The 20,715-nt window shown below is 31.9% G+C and overlaps 2 protein-coding genes across 2 annotated transcripts; both read right to left on the reverse strand.

The window, feature by feature from the left end:
* Positions 1–6,615: 6,615 nt before the first annotated feature.
* LOC104814139 (cyclin-dependent kinase inhibitor 7) lies at positions 6,616–8,009 on the reverse strand. Its single transcript, XM_010542022.2, has 4 exons — positions 7,673–8,009; positions 7,367–7,419; positions 7,072–7,254; positions 6,616–6,948 (listed from the first exon to the last, which is right to left on the reverse strand). Exons 1-4 carry the CDS (start codon positions 7,982–7,984, stop codon positions 6,879–6,881), a joined length of 618 nt encoding a protein of 205 aa, XP_010540324.1. The 5' UTR covers positions 7,985–8,009; the 3' UTR covers positions 6,616–6,878.
* An 11,845-nt stretch (positions 8,010–19,854) lies between these two features.
* On the reverse strand, positions 19,855–20,457 carry LOC104814140. The gene is made up of 2 exons (XM_010542023.1): positions 20,205–20,457; positions 19,855–20,033 (listed from the first exon to the last, which is right to left on the reverse strand). The coding sequence occupies exons 1-2, from the start codon at positions 20,402–20,404 to the stop codon at positions 19,997–19,999; spliced, it is 237 nt and encodes a 78-aa protein (XP_010540325.1). The 5' UTR covers positions 20,405–20,457; the 3' UTR covers positions 19,855–19,996.
* Between the last annotated feature and the right edge of the window lie 258 nt (positions 20,458–20,715).

A 20,715-nucleotide genomic window follows, 5' to 3' on the forward strand; every position in this document is an offset into this window, starting at 1 on the left:
AAAAAAAAAAAATTTTGCGACCTTATTACGACTAATATATAACTAATATACAACCTATTACGACTAACAAACTACTCTTATTTTAGTTGTATATTAGTTATATATTAGTCGTAACAAGGTCGCAAAATTTTTTTTTTTTTTGGGTGGTGTACCCTGAAATTGCTGCGACCCAAGTGGGTTATTAGGGTTAAAACCCCCGACAACAGGCTCACGGTTCTGACTGTGGTCGTCGCCGTGATTTTTTTTTTGAAATCATGGTTTATTTTTTTGTATTTTTTATTAGCTCAAGTGGTCATGTATGTATGTTGATGATTAGTGAGAAATATTTTGAATCCCTAAAATGTTTTTGTAATATTTATCATTAAAAAAAGTCCATCCTTAACATTGTTCATGAATTTTGGTTTGATTGATTGTAATCATTCTGCTATATTAATAATCGTAGAGGTGGACATTTCGGTTTGATTTCTCAAAACCGAATCGAAAATTTCGATTTTTTTCGAACTGTACCATTCAAAACTCTCGAATGTTATATTTTTTTATAGAACTTAATTTTCCATAATCGAGCCGACCGGATTTTATAACTAATTTGGTATAAATTTTAGAATACCGAATAAACCGTTTTTGAACCGAACCGTTAAAATTTCGAATCGAATCCCGAAACGTCCACCCGAGTAGAATCATAATTTTCTTGTTCTACGGCATCACTCTATTCGGACCCAACATGATATCGTCGCTTGGTCGGACGATTGGTATATTTGACGGACACGACACCAGAGATTCCTATGTTATGCATGTCCTTTCGCAACATATGCATATGCATACGCATACGCATATATATATTTATTGTGAGTTCAAAGTGGTTGTGTCAAATCCTTAAAATTTTTGGAGTTGATGTTTCGATTCCTTCATTTCTATTTTATGATCACCATTATATTCTACACATTGTTTCGAATCCGATGTTTTATGATTGCAAATCGATTACCATTTTATTCGAGAATATTTTCAAATAGTTATATGTTATGTTTAATATGCTCTGAGATTCTATCATTTCATACATTTTTTCTTTAGTTTTTTTTTCTAATCGATCAGAAATTCTAATATAATGTACAGATGGTCAATTTGACCAATAGTTCTAATTTAAAAAATGTAATATAATATATACATATGCATATATAAAAATTGAAATGAATTAAGCATTTAGATAATACAATGCATTCGTTTCTCCCCCATTTAAATCGCGATTTGATTTCTCTCAGTCTTTGCTCTCGGACATGCACTTTTCATCGGACTTGACTGCATATAACGGGAAGTACATGCGCACTTCCAGCCACCACGTGTGTGTACATATATTATATATGCATCATCCATATAATTTGATGACCCAATTAGGCCATAGGCCCATTTACTGGCCCAATGTACTAATTTATAGGCCTAAATGGGCTTCAACGAATCCGTGGCGGCCCAAGTACCTTTTCCTATCCAATCGCACTCCTACGCTATGCCTCGGAGTTTCGCCTTGAAATTTTGTTCTGTTTTAAAACGAAATTTGATATCTGAATATATTTTTAATTGGAAATGAATTGGATAATTGTATACTTTTTAGATATCTTCCTGAAATGAAAAATTATTTAGATTTATATATAATTAATATATTAATTAGATATTGTTAGAAATTTATACATTTTTTTTTACCATTTTTGTTTTGTAAGTATGACTAAAAGAAGTAGGTAATAATAAGAAGCAATATTTATGCAAGCCGGCTGTGCAAGGTGATATACAAAGGTGAATAAAATATTTTTTTTTCATGAAAATCAGTGATATATATATATATATATATATATACACATACATAAAAAGTCTCGACATTCCATACGTTTTCTTTGGATCTGACGTGAAAAAAAGCTTCACGAGATCCAATGACCACAACCCCCAAAATCCAATTCTACACGCACACACGTGTAGATAACTGTTGTCTAACATATTTTGATGTTTTTAAATTAATTTGTAGCGTTTTTCTTTCTTAATTTGGTAAATGCATTTGATGTGAACAGCTATTAAAGCGAATCTCTTCTTGATTAATGTTTTGTGAATTATATTTTCGTATATAATTTTATTTATTTATTTGAGAAATTCGGGTGAAAAAAATGTCAAGATCGAACGTCACTTTTCACTAGGAAGAAGACTAAATGGTTGTATAGTGACATATTCGAATGGTCCATGCATACGAATACGTCCCTATATCCATTGTTTCAAAGATGGCATGATGAACAAATTAGATATATATGTGCAAGAGCCATGATTTCAAAAAGTTTTTTTTTTATTTGCCGATAAGAATCCAATCTTAATTATGATGAACAACCGTATTTTTATCTTTGAAAAAAAATCTCATGGTGATTATAATTCTGTAATCTTAAAATATTAATGCTAAAATGTGCTGTTGGACATTTTGGGTTTTGTCTTATATTTTTATTTTTGAATTTGCTTTTTTTTTTTAGATTTTGTAAAAAATTTAATCAATAAATTTTTTATTTTGATTTCTGATTGGGTTCATAATTTTTTTCGGGTTAGGTTTTTTTAAAGACAATAGTGTTCTTCTAAAAATATTTTCATTTCACTTAGTTTTTTAGATTATTTTCATGTTTGATTTGAGATTTAATCGAATCTGATTAAATTCTTTTTTAAAAAAAATTCTACACAATTGATTTTAAATCGGTGATTCAATTATAATTATATTTTATTCGATTCATTTCAATTCGATTTTAAACATCCAAACGAATTATAGATATACAAAGTAAGATATGTACCTAATAAAATATCAAGGAAAAAAACAAAAGCTAAGGTCCTTAGATCTTATTTAGAATTTAGAGAACATTTATCAATTTGTACATTCCATAGCATGTAAACCAATGTTTTAGATGGTTAGTCCTCGAACGTAGAAACTTAATATATATATATACATGTATATATATATATATATGATCTATTTCATTCGATTGGGTTCATTCATATGTTGACTAATTAATGCTTGTGAAAATTTAAAAATGAGTTAATAATAAGAACATTAAATATAAATTTGTTTACATAATCTATTATATGTACGCGCCGCTATCTCCATAAACCTTCGGATGAACATTAATTTCTCCCCTTTCTCTTATCTCTTATCACTTGATCTTATATATATATATATATACAATTAATAATCTTTTTAATACTTTTTATTATAGAATCCGCAATATAATGCTTGCATTTCCTAGGCTTAAAGCGCAATATAATGCTTGCAATATAAAAGATACGGACGTTACAAACTTATGATGTATGGTCGAGAACTCGAGGATCATTGAACTATCTCGCTGTAAGTACAATGAGAACGTACACATTGAAATCAAGAATTGGAATTCTATCTTCCACAAAATCGTGTCAAAATGAATGTCGGAAACCCGCAAAAGAAACCCATGCATGTATTTACGTTAATTAATATTTCATTCGATTAATTCTTGAACTGGAAAATAAGGTTAATTCGATTATTTCTTAAATCCAAAGTTTTAATTTAACGTTAGGTATTATTCTAGAAAACAATGGAACAAAGGATAAGAAAAACAAAATAAAATTTTGTAAACCGTAAATAATCGTTTTATCGATGGATTTAGCCTGCTATATTGTTTTTCTCTTTTAAATGTATATTGAATAACATATATATATATATATATATATATATATATTGATCTAAGAAACCGTAAATTTGGATGAGAAAATTTCAACATCAAATGTCACTTCCTTTAGAAACTACTAAACGGTGTACATATGCATATATATATATACATACATATATATATGTGTGTGTGTGTGTATACTGACATATTAGAGTGGTCCTTGCATAATATGTCCATATCCATAATTTCAACGTCGGTATGATGAATAATAAGTTAGAAATATATGCAAGCAGGGTATGATTTCTTGCAGCCGATACAAAATCGAATGCTACGAAACCTTGTTTACAAAAATTATTCGGTTTATTTCAGAATATATTTGGATTTCAATTTTTATTAAAAAAAACATTTATCGATCTTTAAAAAGTTCGTTTTATTTATTTATTTCATTTAGTAATACATAACTTTTATTTGATAATTTAATTTTAAAAAATATATTCATCAAATCTTTTGAAATTAAATTATATTATACCATTTGGTTCAAAATACGTAACCTACCACAATACTGACAATAGCAACAAGTTACAAATTAAATTCGTTAATTGCATATTAGAAAACGAAAGATGACGTGGCACGTTAGAGAAGGAGACAAGTGGATGAAGAAAAGGTCCATTTTACATGGTCACATATTAGTTTAGGATATTTACGAAAATACCATTCGGCGCATCGAAGATCCATGTGGCATGGCATGTGATGTGATGCCGAAAGATTCTTTGGCTGTCACTCTAATTTTTTTTCTGAGAAAAAAACTTTAAACTCGTGCTATTAAATTAAAATAAAAAATAAATGTAAACAGAAGGCAAGTGCAGCCCACGCGCTTATGTCTGCTCTGTTAAAAAGGGAAGGAATATAATCCCAACGGAATCAGGCAATGATGAGATCCTGTTTCCAATTCCCCAATTTGTTTTTAAATTAATTTTCAATCCTTTTTTAGGTATTATTTTTTCTCTTTTAGTTGATAAAATAATATGTAACTCTTTGCAAGATTGTTCTAAACATATTTATTTGGGAATAATAAAAAATTCAGATGTTAAAAATTACGTATAGTTTGTGAATATCATTTTTCAGAAAAAGAGAAAAAATGGTGTGATAACAATTATGATAGGATTATTAGTTAAATTTTTCCTATGATCATCTTGAATATGATCACCTTATAAAGATATTTTTTATTTTATTTGTTAAAAGAATTATCATATTTCAATTTCACTTCATATATATCTTTTGCATTAATTTGTCATACATTCCGAATAGTTTTTCTTGGGTTATTATTTTTTATTTCTTAATATAATTTTTGAGGATGAAATTAAAGGAATTTCAAATATAGATATGGGTTATAATTTTTTATTTCTTAATATTTTGAGGATGAAATTAAAGAAATTTCAAATAATATATCTATAGAGAGAGAGAAAAATTAAATACTAGAGAATTTATGTGAATCCGGACAATTTTTTTTCTCTAACAAGGGATGTACCATGAAGAATTTTGCATGAGGTAAAACATATGTCCTCTTTCTAGATAAATTCTAAGATGTACAACAACAAGGATGTAATAATTAATTAGACTACAATGAAATAGTGACAAATTTGGCGTGTGGTAAATAAATTTTAAAGTGCATAGTAATTAAAGTACAAGAAGATGACAAATCTTAAATGTGGTAAATATGTATATTTTCTACTAAATAAATTATTGTGTTTACTACAAGTGAAGATATTCAATCTTAGTTTAATGCTCATATATTCTTTTTTGGTGTATGCATTTTAATGCTGTATCATAAGTTTAATGCGTGATGTAATGAAAATATTTAAGTATTTATAGAAAATATGAATTTTGAAAAATGTAAAACAAAATAATGCATCTTTAAAATGTGTAGAATTTAATTATTTGTCTTGATTAGCTTTATTTTAAATTTATAAAAAAATATAATTTTTAAATTTTATTTTGGTACTGATATTCCTAAAACAAATATTTAGTTTTAAAAATAATTTTCATTTGAATTTGAATTTTTCTTATTTTAATGTTTAATATTATATTTAAGTTCACTTGAATTATTTTTAAAAAATCGTACTTTATTTTGTTTTGGTGATTTTTTATACTCAAACATTAATATATTATCTATTATATTCATTATAAAGTTTTCATTTTTACATAAATTCCCAGAAATTTGAGAACTTTTTTTCACTTATCTTATAAAGGTACAGGTAACAGCACGATTAAAAGAAAATCGATACGAACCCGGTTCTTTTCCTGTTGAGATACATGTAATTTGACCTTCATACTAGGAAAAAAAAATCTTTTTTTAGGCATGTGTCATTTGTGGACCCTATGAATTTTCCAGGCATAAGATAATGTGTGATTGAACAAAAAAAATCAGAGGAATTTGTCAAAAAAGAAATATGAGAGAGAGAAAGAGATGGTCATGTAATGTGTAGTGTGGTGTTAGAACGAAAGCTTCGACAAAGTACACCCACCAACTTTATTTCGCCCATTGCTCATTCTCTTTTTACCCAAAACTTATAAAATCTCTTTCTTATATAAGAGAGAGAGAACCTTTACAAACTTTTACAAGTGAATATTTTTTGTGTGTGTGTGTGTATATATATATATAAAATTTCGGAGATATTATTATGGTAAACAAAGGTTGTGGGAGAACGAAACAAATTTCATAAACATCCAAAAGGTAAGGGTGAAAACAAGAAATACCTTTCCGAATTTTGTTCGGTGGAAGAAAAAAAACCCCGATTCGTGAAATGGCCCCTTGTTTGGGATAATGTTGGTAGAAACAAAAAGATGGAAACCTTTACTGACCAAATTGATTTTGTGTACACAAAAACGAAAACAGAGAATTCATAAGAAACCCACGTAGTGATACAAATCTAGAAAGAAAAAATCTTCCTTGAAAGTTTTCAGGTTGAGAAAATTATCAAAATTACTTGCACGATTGCAAAATTGCATATGTACTAAAGAAACCCAGAACAAAAAATTTGAGATTTTGTTAAGCTGAGAAATTGCAGAAAGGCAGCTTCTGTTCTTTTGTTCGTACTTTTCGGTTTTGTACAGAGAGAGAGAGAGAATAGACGTGAAGAAAGGAAAGAACCTCTCGATTCTGTGACAAACTCACGGTACTACAACGCGTAACATTAGCATCTCTGTTTCTTCTTCTTTCTTCGTCTTCTATGGCTTCAAATGAACCCACTGGTACCGACCTTCAAGCGGCGTGTCCTTGACAACGTCGTAGTTGTACCTGCAACATTCGGCGTACGTTAGTTTGTCCGTTAGGATTCCATAGCTATATGGTCAAGCACGCGCGGGATAACATCTTAATCTGTGCACCCCCTTTTCCCTGTATGGGGGGAGAGAGACTCACTTCTCTGCAAATCGCTTCTGCTCGTACTTCTCTGCTCCGGAGAAGAACTCCTCAAGCTCAGCCTCTGTCGGACTCTTGCTTGCCGCCGGTGGTTTTCTTCGGTCACGCGTCGCCGTCGCCGTAGACCTGGAATCCATTTCCGCCGCTTCTCCCGAAAACTCCCTCGCCGGAACCCTCTCCTCTCTGCGAAACACCCGAAGCCCAAAAATAGTGAGAGAGAGACACAGAGATCAGAACGTCAGAAGCAGGAGGAAACGTTTAGGAAAATGTCTGAAAGTGGGAAAAAAATTCGAACCTGAAATTGTTGGTGATGCACGTTGAGATTTCGGTTTCTGAAATTTGAGGAGCCTGAGGAAACGCAACAAATGAATTGAATGAGATATTTATATGTAAAACAAATTAATTATTCCTAAAAACCGTTTTAAAAATTTAATAGCGCATGGAATGGAATCTTTTGCAAAACTGTTCAGGTGAGAAAACAGAAAGGAAAACGAAGGAAAGTTTCCGAAACGCCACAATCTGATCGCTTGAGAAGATTTTAATGGAAAATCGAACGGATTTTCTCTGTAAACAAACAGGATAGAGTAATTCAAATTCTCACCTTCGGATCTACAAATTTCAGTTCATCCTTCGCGAGTTCGTTTGTCTCCCTGCTAGAACAGCCGGAGCAGACGCTCGAGCTCTGATCATCGTTTTCTCCGGCGGAGGAGGCGGAACACCCGCCGGAAGATGAGTCGGAATAGGCCGGTGGAAAAACCTTGGTCACCTGTGACGATGACCCGTAGACGCCGTGGGAGTCGACTGAGTCAGTACCGAGTCTCATCCTTTTCAGAGACCTGAAGCTTGTGCTCGAAGCTTCGCACTCTGCGTCTTCTGCGTCTCTTTTCTTGCAATTCGCTTTTCTCTCGCCCATCTCTCTTTCTCTCTGAAGGTTGAGCTCTATTTTCTCTCTGCTTTGAAAATATATTGGAGAATTTCAAGTGAGGGAGAAGACGAATCTTTAGCCGTTGATTAATTCAACGGACGAGATTCGATTTGAGTTCCTTGGCAAACGGACGGTCGTTATGGTTATATTGATGTGCGTGGTCCAAGTGCCGTTGGAGAGGTGACGGAGAAAGTAACGGCGTCGTTACGGAGTCTAGACGCCGTCGGGATTCGAACAGCGCGTCTTTTCTGCCGTTTTGGCTTTCCTTTGAAGCAATTACAACGAAAAATAACTTTATTTTATTTATATTTAATTTTATGGAAAGCGCCCCCAATTGTTAGGATTATATTAATTATATTGGATTTGTGCACAGACATTCTTAGTTACAAACGAACTCTATTTGGTCATCATTATAATTATTTAATGATGGCATTGGATCACGATTATTATAATTGAAGTAATACAATGATTAATAATAATTATATCCATATAGACACAATTCCCTTCAATTGTTAATCACATCAACGTTGAGATTTGATTTTATAAATTGGTCATTATAATTTACGTACAACAAATCTAGAAATGGGTCACCGTCTCTCTCTCTCCCTAGTGAATCCTAAATAAGATTAGAATTACATATCTCTATTAAAATTGTGTGTCTCGAAAAATACCGTCTAAATAAGTGTGGGTACATGAAATTTCGTTTCATTTTCTATTCGATGGGATTTCATGTTTTCTATTTTTGGATATATATATATATATATATATATTCATTAATTCTCGTTCAAAAGAATTATATATATATATATATATATAACTTTTTATTAACAAATTTACCAATAAAAACGTTTGATTAACAAAATTATTTCTTAAGTATTTTCATTATCAATTTCATTTTTAACATATTTGATATCTTGATTGAAGTTGAACATATTTTCATGTTTGATTACATTTTCGCTTCCGTCTACTGATCTCATATTTAATATTATTTCATTTTAAATTCAATTTAAATTTGATTTTTTTCTTTAATTTTTCGTTTCAAAAGAAATATATACATTCCATTAATTTTTACTAACAAAAGATCAATTTTACACGAATTAGAGTATAATTTTTAATGAAAATATATACACTCAAAATTTTAATTAAAAAAATGATTTTTTACAAATTAATAAGTGATATCTAAATTAAAAGATTATATATTCCATACAGATTAAAATACGCTTTTTTAATTTTATTAATACATATACTAACATTTCAAACTTCTAACTAATTTAATTAGCCATATTTTTAGAAACTTCAAAATTAGTTGGTGCATATATGTATCTGTAAAAAAATTTCTCTCTTTTTTATTTTGATAATTAATATTTTTAGATGAATATATTATTATTTCTAATCTTTTTATAACTTATTTGATTTTGTATTAATAAATTAATATTTAAAAAATTTGCGTATATTCATTTTCTATGTTTACATATAAAAAATAATTGATTCGAAACAGATTTTATTCTCTATTCATAATCTAATACAAAAACTTAATATCAACTACGCTTTGTACCAATATAAAACTAAAAACTTGCAATAAAACAAACCAAAATAAATAAATTAAATTCTAACTTTTTTATTTCTATATATAATCAAATAAATCTAACCAATTTTTGTATTCTAAACCAATTGAAATCTATTAAATTTTCTTGTGATAGAGAATCGATTAAGAGATATTTAGAATTATTTTTAGTTTATAGAGTAATTAAAACTCTTGATTTTATAAAAGACAACTAAGAAAATATGTATGAAGATATATGTTAACATAAGTTATTATCTTTCAATTATTTATTTTATTAAATTATGTTATGGTAATAATAGGAAAATATTTTTCTATTATTGATAATTGCAATATTACACCCTAATATGTAGCAAAATAAAATAGATCGAATATATTAAATATAATATTTAGGATAAATCATAACCATATTAATGATAATATTCTAGAAACAATATTTTCTTATATGCCCCTCAAGATGAATTATCTATGGTGAATTCAATCTTGTTAAATAAAAACTGAAATTTGAAATTGTGATCATATTAAACGAAACATCTTTCACGTGATGTTGTGGCATGGACTTGAGTTGGTATTATACGCTTGATAATGTTTGAAGAGCTTGAGAATTGTAGTCTTAAGGCTGATATGATACGAAAGTGCGATGTGTATACTTGAATTGGATCGCACGACAATGAGGTCGGTGACGTAAAAGGCGCGGTGGTTTAACGACTATGCCGGAAAACAAAAAAAAAGTGCAAATAGTGGATCAATTATTGTAGTTTTCCAATCGAAAGAGATATAAACCATATTCAAAGAGTCTCACAACGGTTAGGGTTGACGTCAAGAAACAAACGTCGTCGAAAAAAAAATAGCATATTGGTTAGGGTTGACGGTGATGAACACCGCCGTCGAAAAAAAAGACTAGAAAAAAAGAACAAAAAGAATGAAAGAAGATACTCGAGGCGATGGTACTATTAGATTTAGTGTATCATCGTTGCTTTCAGACTCAATCAACATTGTTGATGAGAAAAAAATCTTAAACAACAACCAAGTTCTGATACCATAATAGGAAAATATTTTTCTATTATCGATAATTGCAAGATTACATCCTAATATATATCAAAATACGATAGAATATTCTAAGTATAATATTTAGGGTAAATCATAACCATATTATAATAATATTATAGGAATAATATCTTCCTATAGGTAATTGGAATAAATTATATCTGTGACATTCCAAGTAAGGTTGAGAGTGGAAAGTGATCGCCGTTACAAGTGACACAAACAATGAGAGACTCCTCAAGTACAATAAGACCAAAGAGATACATAAATAAATCGAACACACTGTAATGATAGAGATCTGAAGGTTGCATAGGTATTGAACTTCACAGTTAAAGATAACTTAAAAAGAACTGATTGATCTATTCATAACAATAAGATGCATCTACCTTTTTGATTGGTTATTTCAGAAAAATTCTAAAATTAAACGTACTCGGTCTAGACCAATATAAGGATGGATGATCTATTAGAAAATGTTTCTTATTATGTATGGGAGTGAACATAAAACACACTAAAGATGTCGTGTTGATGTGTGAAGGCAATCGGTTTCGGGGCATTACAATATCAGATAATTTTTTTTTAAAAAAGCTAATATAAGTGAATACTAATGATTTTATATTAACCATTTAATTGATATAAAAAAAGATGAATTAGTTAGAATCATCTTTGATAGATCTGCAAAAAGCTGAATTTAGGTTTTGTGTAATTTATGGAGTTTGATAGTTGTGGACTGTCTTCGCCATAATTTCATTTAGTATATAATTTTTCATTAGATTTAACAAACAAATAGTTTCTATAAATAGTATGAACTAGCAACTTGAACCGATTGCTTAAATGAATAGGGGTGGATGTCGGATTGTGACAAATGAGGTAAGATTGAAATAAATGCAAAAGACATGTGGTCTAAATGAAACAATAAAAAGAATATTTAGTGTGATATATATATATATATATATATATATATATATGTATATATGTGTGTGTCTGCGTAGAAGAGTAGACTGTTAGTTGGGGTTTTCGGTTGAGCTCTGAGCTTGTCCCAATAATTTAAACCCTTTTATGGCACAATTCAATGATTTCTGCTATATATATATATAATCATAATATAAATCTTTTTAAAACAAAAAATTAACATAATTAATAATTCAATTTATATTTTAAATATTTAATTTTTCTGACCATAATTTTTCTTTTTACAAATTTTAGAGTTTTGGAAAATAAATTTTTTCATTCTTTTCTTGTTAGATAAAACTTATTGTATTTATTAAATTCTCAATGTTGGATGGCACTATGCCTTATAACATTAATTACCTAATAGAGCCCACATGTTATTTCTTTTGGACCGCCAAATCATATTCCGTGGAGAAGTAGTAGAAAAGACAAATAGACATTTCCAACGATAAGATAAAAAGCATGTTACAATTTACAGTAACAAATATTGAAGAAAAATCAATTTTCTCTATTTTTGTATCTCAAATTTTTACTTATTTTAACACCAAAAAATTAAAAAAATTATATTTAATACTTGGACTTTTCATTTCAACAAAGAGCATCAATGCCATAATTCGAAAACCACATGCTGCACACATCAAATGTTAGAGATGAATAAAGTTATCAGATTTTCGAATACTCAAAATCTGTATATTCCAATTTCGAATTTTAAACCATAAAAATACGAAGTTATCTAATTAAATTTCACACATTCTTAAATTCGGGTATACTCCATCTATTCGTCTCTACTTCATCGGTTTAAACCTATCAAAAATCAAAAATAAATTTGGCATTTATATTGGTACGTTAGAAGAAACATATTTTGATGATAAATCCAACCAACATCACCCAAGCTTCAATATTCTTTTATTCAAAATGAAGCTATCAATGAGCTTAAAAGTTTTTCATTAGGCTCTCTCGCTGTAACAATCATCAACATCATCACTGAAACCTCTTTTGTAATGTTTCACGATTATCCAATAGATTTAAATAGCACGTAAAAATAAAATATTTATTCCTTAATATCTCTATTATTCACCTAAACTTGGTTAGTTAAACTGATAAAATTTGGATAGTTTTTCCGTTTAGAGTTCAAACCTCAAATTTGAAAAGAAAAATATATTCCAATCTTAGAAATCTGGAGGAAATCAACGGAAAAATGAGAATGAAATCGAACCGAGGGACCGGATATCTCTTCAAGGCGTGTAGACACTTTCCTAAAACCGTTATTCCGTCCGTTATGAGCAAGGACTACCGGAATACGATTCTGAGATACAATGAAGAGAAATACGTTCTAGAATTGCTCGTTCAAGAACGCACAGACAAGGAAACGTGAAGAAGAAGATGAACGAAAGCTTTCGGGAGAGTTTTTGCAAGAAACTTCCGAAAGTGCTCTCAAAATCTCTCAAAAATGGAATCAATCTCGTACCCAACTTATTCTGACATCTTTAGTATATAAACACCAAAGATCATCACCAAAAGTTGCAAAATCTGCAGTTATTACGCGAAGAATCGCATCAGTTCGTATATAACTGTCATGTTCCGAGTTACACTTGACACAACATGAAGTACTTCTCACAGACTTTTGACTCAGATCGAGTTCCACCTGACACGGGTCATGTCAAATTTCTGTGCAACACGAATTATTCCTCAGACAATCAACACGGTCCGAGTTAAATCTAACACGGACCGAGTTACATTTCTGTAAAGAAAATTTTGTTTTCGTCATGAAGACTGAGTTCTACTTCACCCGAGTTGAGGTATACCTCACTCACAAACCGAACAACTTTACTGCCAAACACATATGTGTTTCACCGATCCATATTATATCATTTACGAACATTTAACTCCTCCACCATATCCGTAATACATATAACTATGAATCTCTTGAGAGATTAAATTCCTTCTTGCCCAAAGCCTTCATAAAAATATCTGCCAACTGTTAGAAATCTGGATAAAAAACAACGGAAAAACGAGAATGAAATCGAATCGAGGGACCGGATATCTCTTCAAGGCGTGTAGACACTTTCCTAAAACCGTTATTCCGTCCGTTACGAGCAAGGACTACCGGAATACGATTCTGAGATACAATGAAGAGAAATACGTTCTAGAATTGTTCGTTCAAGAACGCACAGACAAGGAAACGTGAAGAAGAAGATGAAAGAAAGCTTTCGGGAGAGTTTTTGCAAGAAACTTCCGAAAGTGCTCTCAAAATCTCTCAAAAATGGAATCAATCTCGTACCCAACTTATTCTGACATCTTTAGTATATAAACACCAAAGATCATCACCAAAAGTTGCAAAATCTGCAGTTATTACGCGAAGAATCGCATCAGTTCGTATATAACTGTCATGTTCCGAGTTACACTTGACACAACATGAAGTACTTCTCACAGACTTTTGACTCAGATCGAGTTCCACCTGACACGGGTCATGTCAAATTTCTGTGCAACACGAATTATTCCTCAGACAATCAACACGGTCCGAGTTAAATCTAACACGGACCGAGTTACATTTCTGTAAAGAAAATTTTGTTTTCGTCATGAAGACTGAGTTCTACTTCACCCGAGTTGAGGTATACCTCACTCACAAACCGAACAACTTTACTGCCAAACACATATGTGTTTCACCGATCCATATTATATCATTTACGAACATTTAACTCCTCCACCATATCCGTAATACATATAACTATGAATCTCTTGAGAGATTATTAATAAACCCCATTCATTTACTCTAAAAATACCAACAATCCTCCACCATTTTTAGAGTAAAATAAGCAATGGACAATCAAGCAATTAATCATTCATCTTCACAATTCTGCGCATAAATGAAAGTGTCTTTACGATTGAACTTCCACTTAGTGTAATATACAACAATAGACTCGAATTCCGTAGGTGTCGATAACGATTGAACCTACGTAATCCTAGTTGAGCTACCAAGTATACACACACACAGAATCAATAGATTTCCTTGTATATCTTGACACTATATCGACCATGTGTCCATATCCCCTTCACAAGCACATAGATGTCGAGCCACCAACATCTTGAAGCGGTCACACTTCATGCTCGCATAGGTGAATTCTTTCAAATCGTGCTCTGCAACAAAGCACTTTGTCAAAGAATTCATTAAGTGTAAAACAACCTCTTTACGTTGCAAATCAAGATGCTTACCTCGGGATGATTTACTTCTAAGCATCTACAACCACATATTAGAGGATTTAACTCATTGAACTCAAGATCTAACGTTGTATTAGACGTTGAGTTGAGATTCCTCTAATTGTTTTTAGTAATCTTTCAATTAAAATTTAAAATTTATAAAAAATACAAATGACTTTCAAAGTTACAAAAAGGAACTATGACGACGTAAAATAATAAAAGGACTTTTATATGGAATTCTAAATGAGTTTCGCTATTTTCGATCCATATTTTAGAATTAAAGTCGACATTGCAAAAAAAAAACCTAAAAACCTACCTCATTTGTCTTTCCGATCCTTCCATCCCCTCCACTCGGTGCTCTGCAATTGACGCGATCCTGCCATGGATGTGTCCTCTATCGATCTTGTTATTGCAGATCTTGATTCTTCACTCTCCTTTAAACTTTCATACATCTCTCGATACGTCAAATCTTTTGGCCACATTCGGATCTCAAGTCGTATAAAAAACGTTATAAAATTATTTTCTGACATTTTGAAAACATCTCCGTTTGAAATCTTTTGGCCACATTTTGACAATTTGTAAAGCTTTAAAAAACCTTTGTCTATCTAAGCATGTATTCTTTATACATCCATGGTTTGACAGAATCCAAAGTCCAAACGTTTACTTTTGTGCTTTCTCTTAACACTATGTTTACATTAAAAACAAATTTAATTTTAATTTTTTTATTAGCAAAACCAAAATTAAATATCCATCTATATTACTCATTTTACTGTGTATTGGTTGTAGCGGTTTTAATCTCACACGAAATCATAGGTATTTCTATTCTTAACAAGGCAACTGATTATAAGAAAAAAATATTAAATGATAGAATATCTAAAAGAAAACTCCATTTGCACATATGTCGACTTTCCTTTTATAGGATTCTCTATCGTATACTTAAGTTTCACTGTAGGTATAATCAATCACTCACCGAGGCATGATCCTCTTCACTAGAGTTCCAACTCGCATCCGTATATCCTTCTAACACCGAAGGTTGACCCATGTAGCGAAGACCGTGATTTATGGTATGCTTCAAGTATCGAAATACTCTCCGTACAGCATGGCAATGATGTACGCTTGGGTTACTAGTGTACCTACTCAACTTACCAACCGCGTATGCTATGTCGGGTCTAGTGCTAGTCATAGCATACATTAAGCATCCAATGACACTAGCATATTCAAGTTGAGACACTGGTTCCCCTTTGTTTGCTACTAATTTAGCATTGCAATCCATCGGTGTAGAAACCGGAGTACTATCGTAGAGATCAAAACGTTTTAACACTTTCTCAATGTAGTGTGATTGAGAGAGTGAAATCGTACCGTGATCTCTCATTATCCTAATTCCAAGGATAACATCCGCTTCTCCTAGATCTTTCATCGAAAACTTTGATGACAAGAAATCTTTTGTTTTCTTGACTTGCTCTAATTCCGTACCGAATATGAGCATGTCATCCACGTATAAGCAAATAATAACCCCATGACCATTCTCATCAAACTTGCTATATACGCATTTGTCTGATTGATTTAGACGAAACCCGTTAGACAATATCACCTCATCAAACTTTTGATGCCATTGTTTGGGTGCTTGCTTTAACCCGTACAATGATTTGACTAACTTGCACACTTTGTGTGCTTGACCCGATAAGAGGAAACCTTCTGGTTGCTTCATATACACCTCCTCTTCAAGGTCACCGTTTAGAAATCCCGTCTTGACATCCATTTGGTGAATTACAAGATTTTTGATCGAAGCAAGAGCGATCAATAATCTTATCGTAGCTATTCTAGCTACCGGTGCATATGTATCGAAATAATCGATACCTTGTTTTTGTCTAAAGCCCTGAGCTACTAGACGAGCCTTGAACTTATCAATAGTTCCATCGACTCTCATCTTCTTCTTGAAGATCCACTTACAACCAATTGGTTTACAACCCGGAGGAGGATCTACTAAGATCCAAGTGTTGTTGCTCATGATAGAGTCCATCTCATCATTTATCGCTTCTTTCCAGAACGCGACATCTTGCGATCTCATCGCCTCATCATACGTCCTAGGATCTCCCTCGATATTATATGTATAAGCGAGCTGAGTCACGATTGACTCATTAGTACCTTCCACCAGGTACATCTGAAAGTCCGGACCAAATGACTTTGCTTTCCTAATACGTTTACCTCTACGAGGTTCACTTGGCCCGTCCTCTTGATCGTTTGTTCGATCACTCAAACTAGGTACAGAACTAGGTGGTTTATCCACCGAAGAAAATCGACTTTCGTCGAACAATGCATCTCTCGACTCAATGACCGTGTGAACAGCTATGTAGTCATTTGGTTCTATGACATAGAACCTATAGGCTTTGCTGTGTAAAGCATAACCTATGAAGATACATTCAATTCCTCTTTCTCCCAAAGTTTTTCGCTTTGGTTCCGAGACTTTTACTATCGCCCGACATCCCCAAATCCGAAAATAATTCAGATTTGGTTTCCGCTTGTACCAAAGTTCATATGGGGTTACCTTGTTCCTTTTAGATGGAACTCGGTTCAGAATATAGCAAGCCGTTAACATGGCTTCACCCCAAAAACCCTCACTTAAACCCGAGTATGAAAGCATGGAATTAACCATTTCTTTCAAGACCCTATTTTTCCTTTCCGCTACACCATTTGTTTGTGTTGTTTAAGGTGCGGTAGTCTCATGAATTACTCCTACAGATTCAAAATACGTAGGATCATAGTATTCCCCTCCCCTATCGGTCCTAAGCTTCTTTAGCTTAACCCCGAGTTGTAACTCAACCTTGGATTTATACGCTCTAAACCTTTCAAGAGCTTCATCCTTTGAATGCAACAAGAACACATAGCAAAACCGAGTAGAATCTTCTATGAATGTTACTACGTACTTCTTATTTCCTAAAGATGGTGTACTATGCAAGTCACATAGATCACTATGTACTAGTTCTAACATTTCTGAACTTCGTTCTATGCTAGAAAAAGAATGACGAGTTATTTTTGTTTTCATGCATGTAACACATTTTCCATCATTCAACGTGCATGGTGGAATTAAATCCATTTTCGACATAAAGTTAACACGCTTGTAATGAACATGTCCTAGTCTTGCATGCCACAACATAGACACATCGAAATCATCAACAACAAACGAAGAAGAAGTTCGTCTGACATACCGTTGAGAATATGACCGCAACATACATAGTTTTTGTTGTTCCATTTGTTCCATATACGTACCCGCGCTAAAGTTTCCTCTTCGGTCTCTTCCGGTATGGGTGTTTTGATGACGTAGACGACATTCAGCATCGTCAACAAGAAGTGCATCTTCTTCTGCCACCGCCTAAAGCCCACGCCCTCGAACTTGTCGAGTTTGTGAAAATTCATAGCCAAATCCCTCACAGAAGATGTCATCCTCGAGTGGATAACGGTTTTAGATTGTTAGAAATCTGGAGGAAAAACAACGGAAAAAAGAGAATGAAATCGAACCGAGGGACCGGATATCTCTTCAAGGCGTGTAGACACTTTCCTAAAACCGTTATTCCGTCTGTTACGAGCAAGGACTACCGGAATACGATTCTGAGATACAATGAAGAGAAAAACGTTCTAGAATTGCTCGTTCAAGAACGCACAGACAAGGAAACGTGAAGAAGAAGATGAACGAAAGCTTTCGGGAGAGTTTTTGCAAGAAACTTCCGAAAGTGCTCTCAAAATCTCTCAAAAATAGAATAGATCTCGTTCTCAACTTATTCTGACGTCTTTAGTATATAAACACCAAAGAACATCACCAAAAGTTGCAAAATCTGCAGTTATTATGCGAAGAATCGCATCAGTTCGTATATAACTGTCATGTTCCGAGTTACACTTGACACAACATGAAGTACTTCTCACAAACTTTTGACTCAGATCGAGTTCCACCTGACACGGGCCGTGTCAAATTTCTGTGCAACATGAATTTTTCCTCAGACAATCAACACGGTTCAAGTTAAATCTAACATGGACCGAGTTACATTTCTGTAAAGAAAATTTCGTTTTCGTCATGAAGACTGAGTTCTACTTCACCCGAGTTGAGGTATACCTCACTCACAAACCGAACAACTTTACTGCCAAACACTTATGTGTTTCACCGATCCATATTATATCATTTACGAACATTCAACTCCTCCACCATATCCGTAATACATATAACTATGAATCTCTTGAGAGATTATTAATAAACCCCATTCATTTACTCTAAAAATACCAACAATTTGTTAGATCAAAATAAAAGTTCACTGCATGTGTTTGGCGAAACTATAGGAATGAGGATTGAATAATGTTTCTTTCAATAGGAAATTGAGATTTTTTTTTATACGAGTTGTGGTGTTTATATTTTAAAATTGTTTATAAAAGATGCTTCGATTGAATTGAGTTTATTTCCTGAATTCGATTGAATTTTTAAATTTTCAAAAAAAATACTGAACTTTTAAATTTTGACAAAAAATACTAAACTTTTTATTTTATCAAATAATTAAACTTTTTAAATTTGATCAAATAAATACTTAATTCTTCAACAATTGTCAAAATAAATAACATGACTGACGTGATTCAATAAGATACAAACACGTTATATTATTTTTCTTAGTTTTTTTTGTAATCGAAAAAAGTTAATATATTTTTGTTGGATCATTAAAAAAGTTTAATATTTTTTTATAATAAAAAAATTATGTATTTTTTAGATCACTTAAAAAGTTAAGTGTTTTTTTAGATTCGTTTAAAAATTTTAATGTTTATTTGATAAAAATAAAATAAAATTAGGTGTTTTAAAAAGTTAAGTGTTTTTTTATAGAACTCTATACATTTGATACTCCTTAATTAGATGTTTGATCTATTTGAGTATGCGGGTGGAGAATATGCCGAGAATCTTATGAAAACAGGATTATACGTCAATCAAATAATTGCAGTTGGCTTTTTAAGACTTTAATTAGATGTTTGATATATATATATATATATATATAGTGGCGGATGTAGAGTTTTTTTACAAAAGGGGCAATAATTATATATATATACATATATAATTTTATATATATATAAATTTTATTTTTATGGGGGCATTTGATAATATTATTTATAATTTTACAAAATTTAAAAAGATATTAATATTTTTCAACTAACTAAATGGGGTCTATAATCCCTTTTCTATAATGTAGTTCCGTCGATATATATATATCCGATATGGCTGGTTACTGTTCCGACTCCTTCACGCCTCCGCCCATTTCCCTGAATATTATATCACCATTCAAACAAAGATAATTTATTACCAACAAAGACTTAGGAAATCATTCGATTTCGAATTTAAAAATATTTTGGAAAATTAATCACTGTACAATTGAAAGAATTAAGAAATTATGAAATTTTTTTAAAAAAAGAGAGAAACTTAATTTAAGTTACCTCATTTTCTGGGCGGCCCAATCGACCCAGGTCTTGGTGCCCTGAGCAACGTCTCCGACGCTGTTCTTGAAGCTCTCGGCGGCGGCCTCCGCCGCCAGATTCATCTGATCCGCCGTCACAGGAATCTCCTCCGCCGTCACCGTCGACGATATCACCACCATCATCATACACATCACCGCGTATATTTTCAGTTTCTCCATTTTTTTATTTACTGTATCTTTGTATTTCTGTTATTTATTTATTTTTTTGGCGAGATGTTGTCTTAAATACGACAAAATGATGTAATATTTATAGTGATGTCAGAGCGACTAAATAGGAAAAAATAGCGGGATTTTATCCTTATAAAGAACAAAATATTTTGATAAATAAAACCTAAAATTTGTGAGACGATGTTCTCAGCCAATTAATAATTAGTAAATTGCTACTGCTTTTTAGGAAAATTAACAAAACGATTTCAAAACCCTTAGGCCCAAAAAACGTTATCAATAACTAAATTCTTAAAAATAATGAA

The sequence above is a fragment of the Tarenaya hassleriana genome, unplaced genomic scaffold (assembly GCF_000463585.1).
Source record: "Tarenaya hassleriana unplaced genomic scaffold, ASM46358v1 Cleome21, whole genome shotgun sequence".
Classification (NCBI taxonomy): Eukaryota; Viridiplantae; Streptophyta; class Magnoliopsida; order Brassicales; family Cleomaceae; genus Tarenaya; species Tarenaya hassleriana.